Source organism: Schistocerca piceifrons, chromosome 8 (assembly GCF_021461385.2).
Source record: "Schistocerca piceifrons isolate TAMUIC-IGC-003096 chromosome 8, iqSchPice1.1, whole genome shotgun sequence".
NCBI classification, from domain to species: domain Eukaryota; kingdom Metazoa; phylum Arthropoda; class Insecta; order Orthoptera; family Acrididae; genus Schistocerca; species Schistocerca piceifrons.
Genome location: NC_060145.1, coordinates 269,970,881 through 269,991,530, shown reverse-complemented (window position 1 = coordinate 269,991,530; position 20,650 = coordinate 269,970,881). Strand labels below are relative to the sequence as shown.

General features: G+C 37.4%; 1 protein-coding gene across 3 annotated transcripts in view; it reads right to left on the bottom strand.

The window, feature by feature from the left end:
• The window catches only part of LOC124711791, a 141,896-nt gene that overhangs the window by 2,376 nt on the left and 118,870 nt on the right, over positions 1-20,650 (bottom strand). For 2 of the 3 annotated variants that reach the window (XM_047242010.1, XM_047242012.1), the window contains exons 3-7: positions 14,712-14,800; positions 4,237-4,332; positions 3,306-3,368; positions 3,044-3,130; positions 1,252-1,328 (exon numbers count right to left, since the gene is read on the bottom strand). In XM_047242010.1, the coding sequence (XP_047097966.1) occupies positions 1,252-1,328; positions 3,044-3,130; positions 3,306-3,368; positions 4,237-4,332; positions 14,712-14,800 (412 nt within the window). The remainder of the gene's footprint in view (positions 1-1,251; positions 1,329-3,043; positions 3,131-3,305; positions 3,369-4,236; positions 4,333-14,711; positions 14,801-20,650) is intronic. The other variant, XM_047242011.1, reaches the window with a different exon arrangement.

Below are 20,650 nucleotides of genomic sequence, written 5' to 3'. Positions count from 1 at the left end.
AGTGAAAATTGTAGGAACTTGCTACTGAATTTGCAGTGGTTGTTTCCCCCCCTCCCCCCAAACTGCCAAATACTGACCAATCAATGATCTATCCCATAATTAGTGACGCTGTGATGAGACTGCGGCAACAGTAGGACTACAGAGCATTTTATTTTAAATTCAGACCTTTATACTATGACATATGTCTGATACAATACTTATATACTAAAACACTGTTCATCAGTCTCCTATCAAACAGTGCATTCTATATACAACATTGAGGTTCTTTAATTCCTAAATAATGAATAAAAATGAGGAAAGATGGCGTCTCACCTACAGCTGACTGATGCCTAGTATTTAGACATATACAACAGTATAGTGTGTTAAAATAATTTAATTTGATAAATAAAAAAATCTACTCACCAAACGGTGGCAGAAGACACACATAAAAGAAGGCTGTAATTGGGCAAGCTTTAGGAACCAGTAACTCCTTCTTCAGGCAGAAGGGGAAGGAAGAGGGCAGAAGGAAAAGGACTGGGGACATCTAGGAAAAGGGGTAAATTTCGGGAAAGTCACCCGGAACCGCGGATCAGGGGAGACTTACCACGCAGGGTGAGAAGGAAAGACTGACTGTTTCCGTTGTAGTACAGTTTGTTAGCTACTTTTGAACTCCTGCTCTTTTTTAGTGGAAGTACATACCCTCAGGCACACAACTGCATTGACAGCCAAAAGCATGCACCTGCAGCTGCAATGTAAGGGGTTGCACCTACACCAGAAAATGAGTGGTTGCTAGAAAGTTAGTTCAATATTAAATGTGTCACACATCGATCAGGTACATGTGAGTAGTTGCCTTACCTTATTTTTGTCTATTGTTAGCTTAGTAAGTCTGAAATAATCATCGCAAGCATTAAATTAATATTGTCTTTGGTTACAGTCACTGAGCCCTTTAATTGAATATTTATTCAATGGACCAATTTGTTCTGGAAAAGGTGTCGTGTGGATGTTGAAAGCAAACATTACTATCCATCAACATTATTCTGACCGATTGTCAGACCTGCCTGAATGATTGGTTTTGATTTCTTCTTCTTCTTCTCTTTTTTTTTTTCACTCTATAAAACTTAGAAGATATCTTGCACTTGCGATGTAGTGACAGCTGGTATAGAATGGCCACACTGGTTCTCAGGATAGATTTGTATGGGCTCAGTTATTACAATCAGGCCATTGTGTACCACCTAAGGAACTACAGTAATATGTAACAAATTTTTCCATCACCTGTGTGGTGCCCTTGGAGATGGCGCAAGTGAACCTGAACCCATAAATGCAGCATTTTGTATCCCTTGACTCGAAGCCTGTAAAGACATGAAAGACTATTTATTATAAACTTCTACAAATAGTCAGTTTACATTGAATATAGGTCTCATCCAAAAAAATGAAGTGAAACCAACTCTGAATTGTAATATTTCACTGCATTACCAATGTATACATAGATTAAAATATCCATTTATTTTGTTTCCATTACTGCACAGTTCTAGCTGTGAAGACACTCTCAAACACTTGCATAACAGGGTTGAAAACCAAGAACTCATCAAATCACACACTGGTGTAAAAGTTAGGCTCTTCTTCACTCTATCAGACTTCACAATTAACTCTCCAACAATGGTTGATTTTCCTGTATAAAATCACAGACCAGTTTTATTCGATAATTAGAGTAGTTACAGGGACTGTATTAAAATAATGTAACAACGAAACCAAAAACTGAATTTATAAATGATTTTTAATTGACATTTAATGTACATAATTGGGGAATGCAAAAATTGTTTTCAGTGTTATAAACAAAGGAGAAATTTATTGATAGTTTTCTTGATTGTGAGTGTGGGATATCCCGAAACAAGATTCAACATACAGTTTGCAAAAAAATAGTTATGAAGTTGCAGGCACAAGAAGGTAGGTGTGTAAATGTGTGGGTGAGAGTTAAGAACATGTAAAATGCGACTTCCAATGTTCCAGAAAAAGATTCAAGTGGAGAATAGTGACTTCTGATGTACAAATAGCCCAGAAATTATATCTGATATGACAACTGCATACCCTGCAAAATCAAATTAAAAGAGCTGAACACACACACACTCATTAACTGTAGCTGAAGGGTTAAAGGCATGACACCAAGTGCATCTAGTGATCCCTATTCCAGATCTTTGAACCACAGGAAAATCTAATGCAGCCAACAGAAATCAAATCTCAGACCTCTACATCTATAACCAGCAATGCTAGTGACTAGAACATGTAGGTAGCCACTTCTACAAAACATTAACCCCCCCCCCCCCCCAACACACACACACACACACACACACACACACACACACACACACACACACACACACACACACACACACACACACAAAGATGCTTCAGACCTGCAATCACAGGCAGAGTGTGAATTAAACTGGAAAACTAACAGGAGTAAAATTTTGTATACTGTTTTGTGTGACTTGCAGCATGCATGAGTCAGCTATTGGTGAGAGATTGGCTGATTGCCTGTTATTATTTTTGTTTGTGTACATTTAAAAAATTGAAAACACAACTTATTGATTTCATATGAAGTTATAGCTCCACTTCACCTTGACTCGTTCTTTAGATGAAAACTGAAAGCAAGTCCACTCACCATTCTGGAGATTTATTTTGAATCAAACATTGTGGATTCCTGCAGTGCTAACAATATTCAAGAATTTGTATGATAGTTACCTTAATTCCCTATTTAGTTATTTTAATGTTCAGACACTTTTTCAATATATATGAGGTGCTAAGAATCACAAGGACCTAAGGCACATCATCATCTACTGTGAGGTTTTAGCATCAGATGCTTCAGACATCTTTCGATCTTATGGTGAGTCAGGTTCATCCATGCCGTAGGCCCCCACCGTATATATGAACATTCAAAAAACAGCTGTCTCACTGATTTCCCTGGTATTCACTTGAATGCGAGCTCAATGACAGTGTGCTTTAGGCATTTATGGTTCACAGCACCCCATATAAATTCTCATAGTAGTGTAAGATTAGCATTACTAACAGTATGTAACTGCTGAAGCGTTCGGAGAAGGTGCTTCTCTTCATGCCAGCATCGATAGAGGGCTCTAACACAGCCAACTTCACCCACCTGAAATGAAAGAGAAAATGCGATCATAATTGTTCATCATTTTGTTAAGTACTATAGTTCAAGAATATACTTTACAGTTTTATTCTGTGATCTTTGAATGTTTAAAATATGATATTTTGCTTCCAATTATAAATACTTTAAGAAGCTTTTCAGTAACTGAACAAATTAAACTTACATTGCAAATTAGGCGACAGATCCAGAAGACCAGTTCTGTCATTCCATTCAATGACGTCAGCTGCTGAGGAAGAGTCAACACATCATAATCATTGTCTGTTGCTTAACAACTGCACAGTGCAATGTTAGTTGAAAAATAATTTAGTAGTTACAAATCTCAAGCTAACACAGCTTTCAATTATTTCTATATTTTGTGAATTAGCTTTACTCCTAAGAAAAATAAAACATCATAAATATAATCAATGTATAATTGAAAATACAGAAATCAAACCTGAAAATTAGTACTATTTGTTCCAGAGAATGAACATTCACACAAACAAAGACGCCAATATCAGAAATCTAGTATTCTAACATTGTAGCAGTTCCTTTGTCAAGAGAAAGCAATAGATACCTACAAACCACAATAGTAAGACAGAAAATAAGCTAAACAGAAATAGATGCCATCCTAAACCCAGAATCTGAATAGACAAAAAGTTCAGAAAATAAATTTAAAAAAAAAAAAAAAAAACCATATTTATCTGTCAGTTGGCAAATGTGAACTAGTGATAGCAACCAGACATTTTTCATAAATTTTTTAATGAGAAAAACAAATTCTTAACTGTGTTGTCTTCCTTCTGTAATCAGTATAAATAAATATTTTCGAAGGCATTTCAAATAGGTGTGTTACAAGTTCCATTTAAAATGAGTTTTTTAGAATATTGAGACAATAAATAGAATTCAAAATAGCAAATATTTTCTTGGTTCTTAACAGTTTTCTAACCTCCTCTACCATGGTAGGCCTTTTATGAGACAGATATCAAATATTTATTAAACACTACAAATCACTATAAATAATACATAATTATATCAAGTAAACTGCAAATTTCAGAAAGCTAAGTAGATAAGAAAACTTCATAAATTACAAAATCTATTATTTGAATTGTAGAACCTACCCAGAAATAGAGACTGAGAAACAAAACAAGTCCAGCCTCAGGAAGCGCCAAAATTACTGCAGTAAAAAGCCATACCAGCAATAATGGAGAACGTTTCTGTAACATGCAATGAAGTATATTATTTTAGAAGAGAAAGCCATGCTTCTTATAATTGTTTCTAATTTTTTTATTTGATGACACAATTACTTTTTTATGAACAATTTAGGAAAAGGAAGATTGTTACTTACCATGAAAAAAGACACATCAGGCGCAATTAAAAGACAATTGTGCCCGTCCGCAACTTGACATGTCATCTTTATAGTAAATAGCAATCTGTCTTCACCTACATTGTTGATATTTGTACCTGGAGTTTTAATTTCTTATGAAACAATCATAACCAGTTTCAGCCACACAGACCATCTTCAGATGCTAAGAGCAGCATTTAGTGAACAAATGTTCATGTGTCATCAAACACATGACGACGCATGAACATTTGTTCACTAAATGCCACTCTTAGTATCTGAAGATAATCAATGTGGCTAAAAACAGTTATGATTGTTTCATAAAAAATAAATAAATAAATAAAAATATTATCAAATAAACAAAAATTATGAAACGTCAGTCACTATCGGCTTAAATAAAATGTCATTGAAGCCAAACTTCTTTACACTTACAAGAGACTGCAGTAGTAACTGCCATCATTTTACAAGTACGGTTCATTTGAAGTTCAAAGTGTCACTTTATCCCTATGCAGTGATCATGTTAGTTTCATTTATTAACTGTCTGTATATTTTTCTATCTAATGCCTCACACCAGACAAGTGTAACCCCAGTGTTTGCGTGGTAGAAGAGTAATTATGGTGTACGCGTATGTGGAGTAAGTCTTTGACCAGCAATCGCCAACATAGTGTAACTGAGGCGGAATAAGGGGAACCAGCCCACATTCACCGAGGCAGATGGAAAACCGCCTTAAAAACCATCCACAGACTGGCCAGCACACTGGACATTGACACTAATCTGCCAAGCAGATTCGTACCAGGGACTGCCATGCCCTCCCGCCCAGAAAGCAGTGCGTTAGACCGCACAGCTAACCGGGTGGGTGCAAATCAAAGAATTAGTATCAGATTTATTTAACATACTTAATTCCTTTTGCATTATTGAAGATGAGAATTTAACTACAATGAAACAAGTAATTTATAGGAAATGTTACTTTTCATTTCATCATTAAATACATATTTTGTTAATTCAGTCCAGGCATTGCAATGTAGAAGTCAAGGTTTAAAATTAATAATCATGTTAAAGTCAAAATTACAAGAATGTTTACTCTCAGATATTATTATTATTACTATTATTATGGAATTATGAATACCTTGCTTAACACCCATCTTGTGGATTAGTAGGGCCGACTTTAAAAATCAACAGCTGAAAATATATTGCAAGAAAGAAGAAGAAAGAAGTCTGGCCTTGGTAGCCAGGAGCTGTGGTCATGTGTGTGTGTGTGTGTGTGTGTGTGTGTGTGTGTGTGTGTGTGTTTACTTACGAAGAAGGCCTCACATATTTAGCAGTCTTTCTTTGTGCCTGGCCTGGGACCCAACATCTCGACTATATGGTGAGTATCAATCTATCCTTTTCATAATATTGACATTATTCCATCCTGGATTTTTAATAACAAAAATAAGGTAAGATCATAACAATAAAATCAACATACAAGATTCTCAAAACTGGATTCCTGCAGGGAAGTATCTTTGGACCACTTTTGTTTCTTGTTTATAGAGGGTGAGTCAGGAGGAAAGGTACACCCTTTGACAAGTGATACTACTGGTGATTCTGAACAAAAAACTTCTAATAAACATAAGCCCTTTTTTTAGCCATCCCTGGGTAAACCAATGAAAACAGCTAGGAATGGGAATGGTGTAGGTGATGGTAAATTAAGATACTGTTATGTTATGGTTTGTTTAATTGTGTACGTTTCCTCACAGAAGATGTTCAAACAGTCCACTGCCAACTTCGATGCATGTTGCTGCTCTTGTAGTCAGGTGTTGTCTCGCTGATCGGAGCTCAGTTTTGCATTCCTTTACCTGGGCACAAGAATGTAATATATGAGTGAGAAGTTCCTCTCTCGTGTCCACTCTGCACTTGTAGATGTCGCTCTTCAGCCAACCCCACACACAGTAATCTGATAGGGTAAGATCGGGTGATCTTGGTGGCCAAGCAATGACTCCATGGTGACCGATCCAACAACCGGGATACATTGCGTTGAGATACTGGGTCACTGGCTGTAAAATGTGTAGGAGTTCTGTTATGCTGAAAGTACATACGAGCTCATGTTGCCAAAGGGATATCCTCCACATATTCTAGTAACACATTTTGAAGAAACTCAAGATACTGTGTCCCAGTAAGACGGTTATCTAAAACAACTGGATTGATGAGTTAGTCATCAATAATACTGCACCACACATTGACTGAGAAATGTTATTGAAAATTTGTTTCCACAGTAGTGTGCACATTTTCATTTGCCCATAAATGAGAGTTGCACATGTTGTTGATTCCATTGTGGGTAATTGACTCATCAGTGAACAGAACACGTGGATCACTCATTGGCAATGATCCATTGACAGAATTCTTGCCGGGTGGCAGCATCTCCTTCATGCAGATGTACACTCTGCTGATGAAAGGGATACAGACCGTGCTCGTGTACTGTGCGTATCACTCATGTTTGTAGAATGCCAAGTTGGGCAGCAGTTCTTCTAGAGCTATTAATAGAGTTGCGTTCCACTACTTGAAGAATGTTCTCAACTTCATTAAGAGTTTGTTGTATGTGAAGTTCAGAGACAACATTTACGCTAGGAGCTTACCACACTCACGCAATCCATGAAACACCCTGCTAAACACCCTGATATCTGGCACTCTCTGACTCCGAAATTGTTGTTGGTATTCTCGTACAGCAGCTCTGGAATTCCCATTGGACAAAACATAGACAAACACCATGTCAGCATACTCAGCATGTGTGAAGATCTGTGGCATTTTCATTATACAACACTGTATTCGTTGTTCACTTAATAACACTGTAGTACCATGCACTACAACAAGTACTGTTGGACTGAGACTTGAGGTAAACAACTGCACCATATACAAGTGAACTGCATATTGACACAGTCAGTAAGGACGACACTACATGTTCCCGTTTCTAATTGTTTTCATTGGTTTACCCAGAAACAGTTAAGAAAAGGGCATATTTTTATTAAGAGTTTTTTGTTCAGAATCACTACTAGTATCACCCCTCAAAGCATGTACCTTTCCTCATGACTCACCCTATATAATAATGATATAACAAGGCCACGTAACTCAAAGCTGGTGAACAACATTGATGATACATCATTTATTAACTGGGGCTGTGCTGAATAGCTAGCATTACAAAACAATAACGAGAACTTTGATCTGATCACAGAATATCTAAACATGAGTAAACTTATTTGAATAAGGACAATGTAAATGTAATTTATTTGTCTGAAAAACATACAATGTTTAAACTGTCTGATTTGTTATACAGGAAACATGTGAAGTTGAAAAAGAATCACAAGTATCCTTTTCGTACAAAAACTAAAAAGAAGAAAAGAAAATACATAAGAATGAAAAGTCTGATACTAGTTAATAGGCAGTACTGGTTCAAGAACAAGTAACTAATACAATAAAACATACTGACTTTTTTAAACTGAAACGTTCTAAACTTTTGATAGGTTGCACTACAACAATCACAATATCATATTTAAATGTACCTATAAATATGTTACTTTGTTCAAATGTGTTCCATAAATTCTTGTATGTAGGAATAACACTTCTTTACTAAAATGTTGTACAACCATCTTTTCAGTGAGATCAGCTCTATCTTAAATATATTCCTGCCTTTTAGATCATCATAAATCTTTAATCCTGTGCACAGCAGTGTCTAGGCTGAAATTTTTAAGCTCTGTGTTGAAGGATGAAATGTCATGTGTGATAAGTGCTATAATTTTGCCTGAAATGGTATTTTCCAAGTGTGTGGTCATTATTGTAGAGGAAAAACAAAATTGTATAAATGAATAGAAAAAGAATGGTTGGTATTTTTACATTTTTAAATATTGGGCGACCTGAATTTCTCAGCTGGGCTACACATATTTCTGTCAACTTTCTTCTGAAGCATTAGAAGTCTTACGTTGTTGGTTCAATTTTCCCAGAAGAACTAATTTAAAGTAACTCTTTTTGTTCTTTTATGAGTGGAACCAGGTAAAACAAACACACAATGAAAAAACTTGACAATTCAAGTTGTTTGCTGTGAAGACTAAATGTGCCTTTCAACTTAAATTTTTGAAAATATAATATAATTGGGTAGATAAAAAATCTACTCACCAAGTGGTGGCAGGAAAAAAATGTATAAAAGTTAAGAAAACCTGCAAGCTTTTGAAGTCAGTGGCTTCTTCTTCTGGCAGAAAGGTTGAAGGGGAAGGAACAGGGAGATTTAGGAGATGGGGAGAGTTACAGAAAATTCATCCAGAACTCTAGGTCAGGGGAGATATACTGGAAGATGAGAAGATAGGACTGATTGTTGGAGACTGAACCAGACAAAATTTGAAAACCTGAGAGCTTAAAATGGGAAGACAGGATAATAAGTAAGATGGAGATTACTAATAAATCATCATGCAAGAGTTAATAAGAGCAGAAAGCCAAGTGCCTTGTATGTCAGAGAGATGGACGATTGGGGAAAATAGACAGGTCAGAAAATAATAGATATAGACAACTAAAAAGGAAGTCAAGAAATGAAAAGAAGAAATGCTAGGACTGAAGAAATTAATGGAAACTAAGGTCAAATGGGTGGTGAGAAACAAGGACGTGTAACAATAGTTCCCACTTGGAAGTTCTGAGAAACTGGTGTCAGTGTGAAGAATCCAGGTGGCACATGTGACGAAACAGGCACTGATGACATGACTGTCACGTTGTAAAGCATGCTCTGCAACAGGGTATTGTGTGTTGCCAGTATACACCCCCTGTCTATGACCATTCATCCTAATTGATAACATGGTGGTAGTCAAATCAGTGTAGAAGGCCAAATAGTGTTTACATAACAGCTAGTACATGACATGTGTCATTTCACAGGTGGTTCACACTTTGATAGCATATGTTTTGCCAGTTACAGGGCTGGTACAGATGGTGGTAGGAGGGTGCATAGGGTAAGTCTATAGTGGGTCCATTCACAGGGGTAGGAGTTATTAGGCTACAGGAATGGGTAGAGAAGGAGCATTTGGCCTGACCAGGATATTGCAGAGTAGGAAGTCATAAATCAGAATGCTGATGAAGTTGCTCATTTTTTGGAGGGATCAGCAGTACCAGGATTCGATGTGATGGCCCAGGAAATCTGCTTTTGAACTAGGCTGGTGGGGTAATTATGCACAGTGAAGGCTGAAGTGGGAATGGTAGTGTATTACATTTTGTCTGTTGCCATCCTTTCAGTGTCAAATGTTCTGTTCCATACAGCTTTGGCATTCAAGGCAAACATATTTGTTCTTATGTAGACTCTTTACAGCTATACACCAGCATTCTAACCTCTGCCTATGATGGACATAACTACTCCACCAGCCTAGTTCAAAAGCTGATTTCCTTGGCCATCACATCCAATCCTGGTACTGCTGTTCCTTCCAGAAACAACTTAGGAGCACATCTCTTCACACTCAGTACTCTCCTGGTCTTGAATGTATTGATCAGCTACTTTGACAAGGCTATGACTTCCTAAAATCATGCCCTGAAATAGCATCCATTCTGTTTGACATTTTCCCTAGAATAGTTATCAGTTAGGATGAATGGGCATACACAGTGGGTGTATACTGGCCACATACGTTATCCTGTTGCAGAGGATGCTCTACAACATGACAGGCATGGCATCAGTGCCTGTTTCACCACATGTGCCACCTGGATTCTTCTCCTTGACATCAGTTTCTTAGAATTTTTCAGGTGGGAACCGTCATACAATGTGTCCTCAGTTCTCACCATCCACCTGGTCTTAATTCACATTACTTTATTCAGTCTTAGAATTTCTTTTCAGTAACTATTCTTTTCTTCACTCAGTTCTGTATCTTTTACTTTCTGACCTGTCTATTTTTCCCTGCCCCCATGTATAGCGCACTTATCTTTCTGCCCTTATTAACTCTTGCACAATGTTTTGTTAGTATTCCCTGTCTTACTTACTATTCCCATCTCCCACTATTAAGCTAGCAGGTTTTCAAATCTCGGGTGCTGTCCTCAACAATCAGTCCTTCCTTCTCATCCAACCTGGTACGTCTCCCCATTACCTAAACTTGGCCAGTCATTTTCCTTCATCCCTTTTCCTTCCCCTTCCATTCTTCAGCCAGAAGGAAAAGCCACTGGCTATGATAGCTTGCACATTTCCTTAACTTCTATATGGATTTAAATTTCTGTCCAGACTTAAGTCTAAAATCTGCATATGGCTTATTTCTGTCATTTCTTGGTCACTGTGAGGTTTTTTAATTCCAACTATTTCTGGTGTTTTAGCTCTAAAAGTCTTTGGTGATTAAGGTCTTGTTAAAAATTATAATCAATCTGAAATGGACTTTAACACTGAATCATTGTTTACAGCTGTGACCTGTGATATAAATTTTTTATAACATGATTGATGAACATCTTACATGAAAGAACATATCAGCTACATCTGTAAAAATATTAGCTGTAACATTTACTTATTAAAACATCTCACAGATATAATAACTCCACTTGTCCTTAAACAAATATACCGTACTGTGTATTAATACACCCGCATTTACAATATGGTATTGCAACTTTGGCTGGTGCATCCACAGTCTATTTGGGTAGAATATTCAGGCTTCAGAAGAGAGCAGTTAATATAAGCAAATGCCAGTCCTGTATGGACTACTTCTTCAGGTACAAGTAATCGATTGTGTACTCTTTGTAGGTCCTTAAGACAATTATGTTTGTAAAGGAGATTGAAGAAATATGCTTAATGAATGGATAAATTCATAATTACAATAAATGATTATCATAGGATACTGAGTTATAAAAGAGCTACAGATCACAGCCAACATGCTGCTGGAAGGTTGGCAAATAAAGGCAAGTTGAAGCAGTTCTTAATTAAAAGATGTTTATACGCACTCAAAGATTAATTTCAAATATTGCAGTTTGTTAGTGGTGGTTAATATTTATATAATAGTATCTAATGTGCTACTTGTTGTACAGATTTGTTATCACTGTCGTAAATATTCAGAGAATGATAATGTCCTGGACTGTAAAGTAATTATGGACAAACAAAGATTATTGTTAGTATTATTTTTATTATTATTATTGCTGTTGTTGTTGTTGCTGTTATATTATTAGGTCAACTACGAAGTAATGAAACTTGTAGATCATGCTTGGGACATGTGTTGCCAATCAGAATACTTCTCTATTAATGATGAGCTTCACAAGAAGAATAACAACTGTGTTTCCAAGCAGGTTACTATAGCTATTATTAAAAGCATAATTATGTGATTTTTTTATTTTTTGCTGTTTATGGTATCAACATTCAATACTGACATTACTTATATTATACAAAACTGCCACACTGACTGTGTACACCTAGAGCATGTTCTGAGTCAAGATATAAATTCTTTGTATGTAGCTATGACTTCAAGCTTTATTTATGGGTTTATTATGGAAAGAATAGAGTGCTTCTCACTATGTAGTGAAGATGTTGAGTCACAGGCTGGCACAACAAAAAAGACTGCTAAACAAGTAAGCTTTTGGCCAAAAGGCATTCTTGAGGTATTCTTGTGTTTCTGGAGTAGACAATACACACACACACACACACACACACAGACACACACACACACACACACACACACACACACACACATGACGACCACCATCTCTGGCTCTGAGGCCAGACTGGCCTTGGCAGACAGAGACGATGGTCACGTGTGTGTTGTGTTTGTATGAACGTCTGTGTGTTTAGTCTACTTCGGAAGGCATTCAGGTCGAAAGCTTACTTGTTTAGCAGTATTTTTGTTGTGCCTGTCTGTAAGTTTCATTAAAGAATTTCCTCTAGACAATAACGCTTCGGTTGATTAGTAGAGTTATTGTACATCTGGAGGATGGGCACTCTGTATGTGTTGTTGGCCTGCAGGATGAGTGACGTCTGCACAAAGAAGGTGCCATTATAAAGGATCTGACACTACCTATCATCAAACAGGTCACTCAGTTTTGTAGATATTGGCAAATTCAAAATTATGCATCAACACTTTTACAGAAGGAAAGGGTGCATTTTGTTTCCTGTGGGAAAAGAGGGCATTATGGAACAAGAATGAAAGTTGATAATAAATAAATAAACTAGCACGTGAATAATCTGAGCTGGTCAGTCGGATATTAGAATATGCCCAGCGCAAATCTTGCAGAATATTAGGGAAGAGCTGTACTCCCACTGTGGGACAAACTGCTGCTAGGCCTGATGTAAGGCACTTAAGCTTGTTGTGGTGGTCACTCAAAACTGATAATGAGCATTTAGGAAAGACTATCAGTGAGAGTCGTTTCTGGTAAGTGCATCACACAGTTAAACTAAACTGCCATCACCACCATAGCAGTCACCCAGGAGATGCTATCACATCGCATCGCATGTGTAATATAATACACTGAAGCACTCCAGTAAAAGCCCACCTACCAATGTTTGTTTGTCTTTAAGTAATAACTAAATACCAGAAAATGACTTTGACATAATTATAATGCATTATTTTATTAATAAATGACAATGCAGTAAATGTCTGAGGATGGCCTTGTAAGCTGAAAACCAGTTAACACAATGAAAGTATCTAATACTGTAGAACAAAAGCAAACTAGCACTTTTCATTTATTATAATGTTGTTCTATCAAGAAGCGACAGAAGATTCAATTAACTTGATCATTATTTTATTGTTTTCTTTTTTAATCTTAGTGTGTGATGGAAAGATGTCGATTGTTTCAGAATAGGGTTTGTAAATGGTAAGTGCAACCAATTTAGTTATGATCCAGAATAAGACAAATTTTGAGAAAATAAAAGTGGCTGAAACATACTCTAATTACATTCTTTGTAATATTGACAGCAAATATCACACTCAAATGAAATTTTATCAAATGTAATTAATATAATTTAGCTACCTAAAATGAACATAACAAATCTATAATCATTAATGAATTTTCACAGTGGGCTTAAAAAAGCACTTCCTACGCATCAACATACAATTTTTGAGTCTCCAGTGTTTATACTCTCTCTCTTTTTTTTTTTTAAAAAAAAAAAAAATACTTGCATTTATTGAACTGACAAGAGGAATTTTTTCCTTTGGCATAGCCGTAAAAATAGAAGTTTTGTTGATTAAATTACAAGTGAGAATATGTTGAAACAGTGACAAATTGTAATTTTCCTCAGTAAACTGGGCTTTATATTAACAGTACTTATGACAGAAAAGGCACATCTACTTACTAGCCATCAAACAGAAACAACTGAAGCAGGTATGTCAAATGTACATGTATAAAAATAAGGTGGAAAACTATCTACAAAGGCTATGTAGATGACAGTCATTTTTTTTCCATTTATCAGAGATAGAAGCCATTGTCTGCATTTCTGACTTATATGCTTCGCCAAAGCCAGTTGAAAGATGCATATACCTTAATATAAAAAAATAGAACTTAATTATATATTTATGCATAATATGTCCAGCTACATTTCTTACTCTACCAAAAGGTCTCCTTGTTAGTATGTTTAGGGATCTTCAAGCATGCATTAACACTATAGAAAAATTAGAAATATTAAATTTTTAGAATGTTTAAATGTAATTGTCCAATCGTTTCTTATGGTCATTAGTTGCTTCTCATTCAGCATACTTGTACTACAAAATATAACACTGGAATCATCCAGGCAGATCAACTTACTAAATACAGCAAAGAAAAACATGTTACAAGCCGTAGTGGCATAATATTGGTTTTCAGTTTTCTTCCTAAAATGAGACAAATGCACATTGAAACTGAGTGTCCAGAAATGGAAGTACACATAAAAGAATTTACTTATGTGTAAAAGACTCATTCATCCCTCAAGTTCTGCAGACTCCATCAAGAATAAGAATCACCAGGGATGTGTAATGAGTCACAATATATATTAACAAAAGACAGTAAAATCTGAGAAACTTAATTTGTATACCATATTAACAATTAACTACCGCTAAAGTGCTTAGCATGACATCTGTAACAAAAAAGTTTAGTGTGACTGGTTGTTACTATAATGAAGTTCTTAATATGTAATATTAATTATGCAGTTACAAAAACCACTTGAATTATTAAAACAATCATTTTGACTCCTTGTGAGACAACCACAAACAATTACAGGGATTAATAGTTGGGATTAAGAGGAAGTGTCAATGGTTGGAGGAATTACACAACTTTTCTATCATAACAGTACAAAAAAATGCAAGTCATGTACTGTAGCAGACTTACTGCTGTCAGACCATGGAGCAGTACAGCAGCTAGGATGAAAGACAGGAGGTAAGCTGCACACAGAAGATATGCTGGTGCAGGTAGGCGAACTGAAACAGATAACACACCAGAAAATTTAGCCCGAGTCATTTCACTGTGAGAGAGAAAGTTGTAGCTTAACTGCTTGGGGCAGATTTAGACTGGTAACCAGATTCATTGTGTCAAGTGCAACTATCCACAAATGCCTACAATTTCATAAAATCTTATGAGAGACCTTGATCAGTGTTAACAGTCATGATTAACTAAACTGAAAGAACAGTTCTGCACTACCCCAATATTATGGTGATCAAGTTTATGACAATGAAAACTGATTCTCTGAGAACATGGAGAGTTTATATAAATGAAATTTCTTTTCAGATGAAAAGAATACATTGAGATTCATCACTGGCAAATGCAGGAGAGCTCACCCAAAAATTCTGCCCATTTGTAATTCAATGACCCAACTGGACAGACTGTGATATAGTAGCATTTTGTTGTTTAATGGAGACATGATATAAACATAATGCTCTGTTTGTGAAAACAGAAGAAATATCATTCAAGATTAGTAAGGAAAAGCTTGCAAATAGATTCATGTCGAAGTGAGTGACAGACTGACCATCTCTTAATCAACAGATTGGTCAGTTTTACCAGTCAGACATTTAAACATGTAACTGTTTAGTGGACACAGAAGAATAATAGAATTCACAGTCTGTATTACTTTTTTATTTGTGCCTCATTTCGTGATCATTAAAGGCCTTGCGTGAAAACAGAATACAAAATCTTAGAATTCCTAGCTCTGTTTAACTGCTGAAATGAAAAACACTAATGTCTGCTAATGTTATCTAGTACAGAAACGATCCAAAATTTAACATCGAAATCAGCATGTTTTTCAGAAACTCTTTGTGCTTCGTACAGTCATGGCAGATTTATATGGATTGGTTGAAGATAGTTGATGTTGACTAAGTAGGATATGCAATACACAATATACCATATAACATTTTAGGCTCAGTAATCTTTACCTAAGAAAGCACCAACCCAGCACACAAAAGCCATTCCAATTAGATGCTGCACCACGAAAAAGTACAGGTGTGGATTTGAGGAATTCTTGTAAATTTCATGCAGCTATGGCTGGAAGGTAGTTACTAAGGGGCCAATTTGCACATCGGATGGCAGGCGTGGGCAATGTTGATATTTCACAAGTGATTCTGCGAGGCAGGTTTACAAAACGGCTCACAGGCGGGAAGGCACAGTCCAGTGTGCACTATATACAAGTGTGACGTAATCACGGCAGCACAGAGCACTGATGTTCTGCGAACAACCCATACATTCCAGTCACAGCAGCACCTAGTGATCCGTGTGTAAGGTCTGAAGCGAACTGAGGAAAGCTGATGTAATTACTAAGGAGCAATCCACTTGTCCCCTCCAGAGGAACTACATCAGAGGCATAGGGAAAAGGCATATAAACAAGAGAGCCTGGAGGCTCAAATGAGACATTCATGTCACCATTCTGTCCGCATCTAGACCCGGAGAGAATGACGATTGTTTAAATTGCAGCCAAGCACGACGACCTTCTGGTGATAGATATCAGTGGCCAACTTTCCGACTGAAGCTACCTCCAACCTCTGCAGCACAGATGCATCATAGCTGTGGTGGGGTACACCACACCTTGGAGCTGCACCAGTTCAAGGACCGAGAGGACTGCTGGCCTCTGCTCTCTGTGTGACAACATCCAGCAAACTGCAAGCTGCCATCCGCATGGGTGGAGCTGAGTTACAGACTCACAGCCTCCCGGGTGTGAAGCTGTCTGCGGTCACTGACCGAGCTGCCTTGTGTGGATGCTCAGAGCTGCTAAGGCTCAGTACAATGACAGTGGCCAGCTGTTTCCCATCAGTGCTTTACATGGGGTCCATGAGTCACGCTTGAGAGGGCAGTCAGCCATGTTCACGGCTATCGTGTGCATTAATGCATGAGGCAGCCACTTGGCCTAAGTGTGAATAGGAAAGCACTAAGTACACAAGGCTGGGCGACTGGGTGCCGATGCTGCAGATTCTGGCATTATCGTCGGCACTGACCCATGCACTTACGCTGTGTTGCAATATCACTGAGTTCAGCAGGAGGCCCATTGTGTACCTTCGATGTAATAAAATCAATGACACACTTGCCTGTGTTTCTCTGAAAGCTTCACCGTGAGTTATCCCTCTACCCCAAATCATACCTCTTGGTCGTTCTGACATATTATGAACTATGAGCTCGGAGGTTATAACACAGGAAAGGAGTAAGGTATGGCAGTTCTTGCTTCAGCGTGAGTTATCCCTCTCCCCCAAATCATACCTCTCGGTTGTTCTGACATATTATGAACCCGGAGCTCAGAGGTTATAACACAGGAAAGGATTAAGGCAGGACTATGGCAGTTCTTGCATAAGGAGCAGTATAGTGAGGTTTAAACATTCATTTAACATATTGAAGAACTAAAAAAATCCCGATGCAACAAAAGCAGGTCACCTGTAACGAGAAATTATTAAACAAGTCACTACAAATATCTAAGCAGCTAAAATTATGAGTCTTTTTGTGGATTCTGGAATACAGTGGCACGTCTAATACCAAAAAGTAGATAGTTCAAATAAACTAGCATTAACCTCAGTTGATATACCGAATTACAGATTTCCTTATCAAAACTCTGAGTTACCTAATAATAAAGCAGCCATGATGATATTCAACCAAAATAATAAAGGAAAAGCATTTGGAATGGCTGCAGTCAAAACTAAAATAATCTCTGTAGTTCACCTCTGGAATAAAAGCAGGCAGTACATTTACAGTGGTCTACACATGTGACTAAATCTTGGTAAATTCCCAACCCAACTGTTTCACATGCAATTAGATATGAATATATAAGGCAGGATACTGATGAGGTAGGATGCAGCAGTTATGCTGAAATGGTTTAATAGAAAAATTTTAAGTTAATATTGAAATCACAAACACTAAATTTATAAACCATTTCCCAGTGCAACTTTCATTCCAGATGACAGCTGTGGGAGAGCTTGCTACAAAACATGGTCTGCACCCAAATAACAGGATTAAAGAAACATGAGTGCCAAAATAATAAACGGTACTCTATCAACATCAGAACAGCACCCCATTTCCCCTGTCAGCAATGGCAGGTGTAGAGGGTCCAACCACACCTGTGCAAACAACAAAAGAACCAATAGAAACACTACCACAAGCTTCAGATACAGCAACAGTATTTTCCCATTGCGAAGAGCAGCCATCAAACCCACAAAAACTCTTCCTCTGCAATCATCAGCAGCAGTTTCAGAAATTTCATTGGCTGTTGGCCCATCATCAATAGCCCAAGACCTTTCATCAGTATTGGTGCCTCCACAATCTTCAGCAGGGCAAGACCTTTCACCACCTGGTGTGTCTCCAGCATCATTAATAGTATCACAGGAAAGCAGAAGAAGCACAAGAACCAGGAAATGCACAACCATTGAGCATGTTTGATATCCGGCCTCACTTCTAGGTCCAACCTAACTCAAACAGCTGCAAGCACACTGCATATAAGCTCAAACTGCAATTTACAACAGTACAGTGCCATCAGAATGAAGAGTTTAGAAAATGACAAACATTGTGTATTTCACTAGAGTATAATGGGTCCAAGAAATAAGCTGAACCAGCTGTCTGTCTACATTAATAACAGCAAAGCAATAAACAATGCCCATATATTATATTTTACTAAACATCATATGAAGGAAAGGACTGAAATGATGCAACTATATCAATATAAATTAGCAGCTTATTACAATAGGTGAACAATGAAGGAAAGTTGAGTGGAAATATTTGTTAAAAATAATGTAGTAAGTAAGCCTATAGATGAAAAAAAGATCGGCACTTGGAGGGTTGCTGTGGTGAATGTAGTGTTAATAAGGAGAGAAGCTGTAGAAATGAATTAAAATTTGTGCCAAGGCCAGAACTTGAACCCAGGTTTCCTGCTTGCTACTAGTTGTGCTATACACTACACCACTGTGGCTAACACACTTGCATGGATTACCACAGTCCAATACCCTCCCTAACACAAACTTCAATTCACACTTCAGCCCATCTGATTTTCCCCCTTCTTAAAGCATCTTATAGCACACCTGCTACTAAACAGGAGACCCACGTTCAAGTCCCAGCCTTGGCACAGATTTTAATTCATTTCTCAGCTTCTATCTTTATCAAAGATAAAGTTGATTCTCAATATGTCTCCAGGTCTCCAGGAAAATTTAATTCCATTGGTCTTAACACTCTGCCTATTTGTGTAATTACTGTCAACAAGGTTCTCCAGGAAAGTTACGTATATTCCTCAAACAATCAGATTCACTTTTAACTCACTTGTCCAAAACCAAAGAAATAATCATGCTTGATGATTTTAATGTAAATGTTCTTACCTGTAATAATGACAGGACAGAATTCAATTTGTTACCCTGTTTAAATCTGTATTTCCAACGCAAATTACAAAAAGTACCCACTTGAGTGACTGCGGGAGACAATGGCTCACTGAGGGAATTAAAACATCCGTAAAACAAAGAGAATTCTTTCTGCTTCACTAAGAAATTCTAATATATCTCAGGATTGGGTTGTTGTTATTGTTGTTGTGGTCTTCAGTCCTGAGACTGGTTTGATGCAGCTCTCCATGCTACTCTATCCTGTGCAAGCTTCTTCATCTCCCAGTACCTACTGCAACCTACATCCTTCTGAATCTGCTTAGTGTATTGATCTCTTGGTCTCCCTCTACGATTTTTACCCTCCACGCTGCCCTCCAATGCTAAATTTGTGATCCCTTGATGCCTCAAAACATGTCCTACCAACCGATCCCTTCTTCTAGTCAAATTGTGCCACAAACTTCTCTTCTCCCCAATCCTATTCAATACCTCCTCATTAGTTACGTGATCTACCCACCTTATCTTCAGCACTCTTCTGTAGCACCACATTTCGAAAGCTTCTATTCTCTTCTTGTCCAAACTGGTTATCGTCCATGTTTCACTTCCATACATGGCTACACTCCATACAAATACTTTCAGAAACGACTTCCTGACACTTAAATCTGTACTCAATGTTAACAAATTTCTCTTCTTCAGAAACGATTTTCTTGCCATTGCCAGTCTACATTTTATATCTTCTCTACTTCGACCATCATCAGTTATTTTACTCCCTAAATAGCAAAACTCCTTTACTACTTTAAGTGTCTCATTTCCTAATCTAATCCCCTCAGCATCACCCGATTTAATTTGACTACATTCCATTATCCTCGTTTTGCTTTTGTTGATGTTCATCTTATATCCTCCTTTCAAGACACTGTCCATTCCGTCCAACTGCTCTTACAAGTCCTTTGCTGTCTCTGATAGAATTACAATGTCATCGGCGAACCTCAAAGTTTTTATTTCTTCTCCATGGATTTTAATACCTACTCCGAATTTTTCTTTCGTTTCCTTTACTGCTTGCTCAATATACAGATTGAATTACATCAGGGAGAGGCTACAACCCTGTCTCACTCCTTTCCCAACCACTGCTTCCCTTTCATGCCCCTCGACTCTTATAACTGCCATCTGGTTTCTGTACAAATTGTAAATAGCCTTTTGCTCCCTGTATTTTACCCCTGCCACCTTCAGAATTTGAAAGAGAGTATTCCAGTTAACATTGTCAAAAGGTTTCTCTACGTCTACAAATGCTAGAAACATAGGTTTGCCTTTTCTTAATCTTTATTCTAAGATAAGTCGTAAAGTTAGTATTGCCTCACGTGTTCCAACATTTCTACGGAATCCAAACTGATCTTCCCCGAGGTCCGCTTCTACCAGTTTTTCCATTCGTCTGTAAAGAATTCGCGTTAGTATTTTGCAGCTGTGACTTATTAAACTGATAGTTCGGTAATTTTCACATCTGTCAAC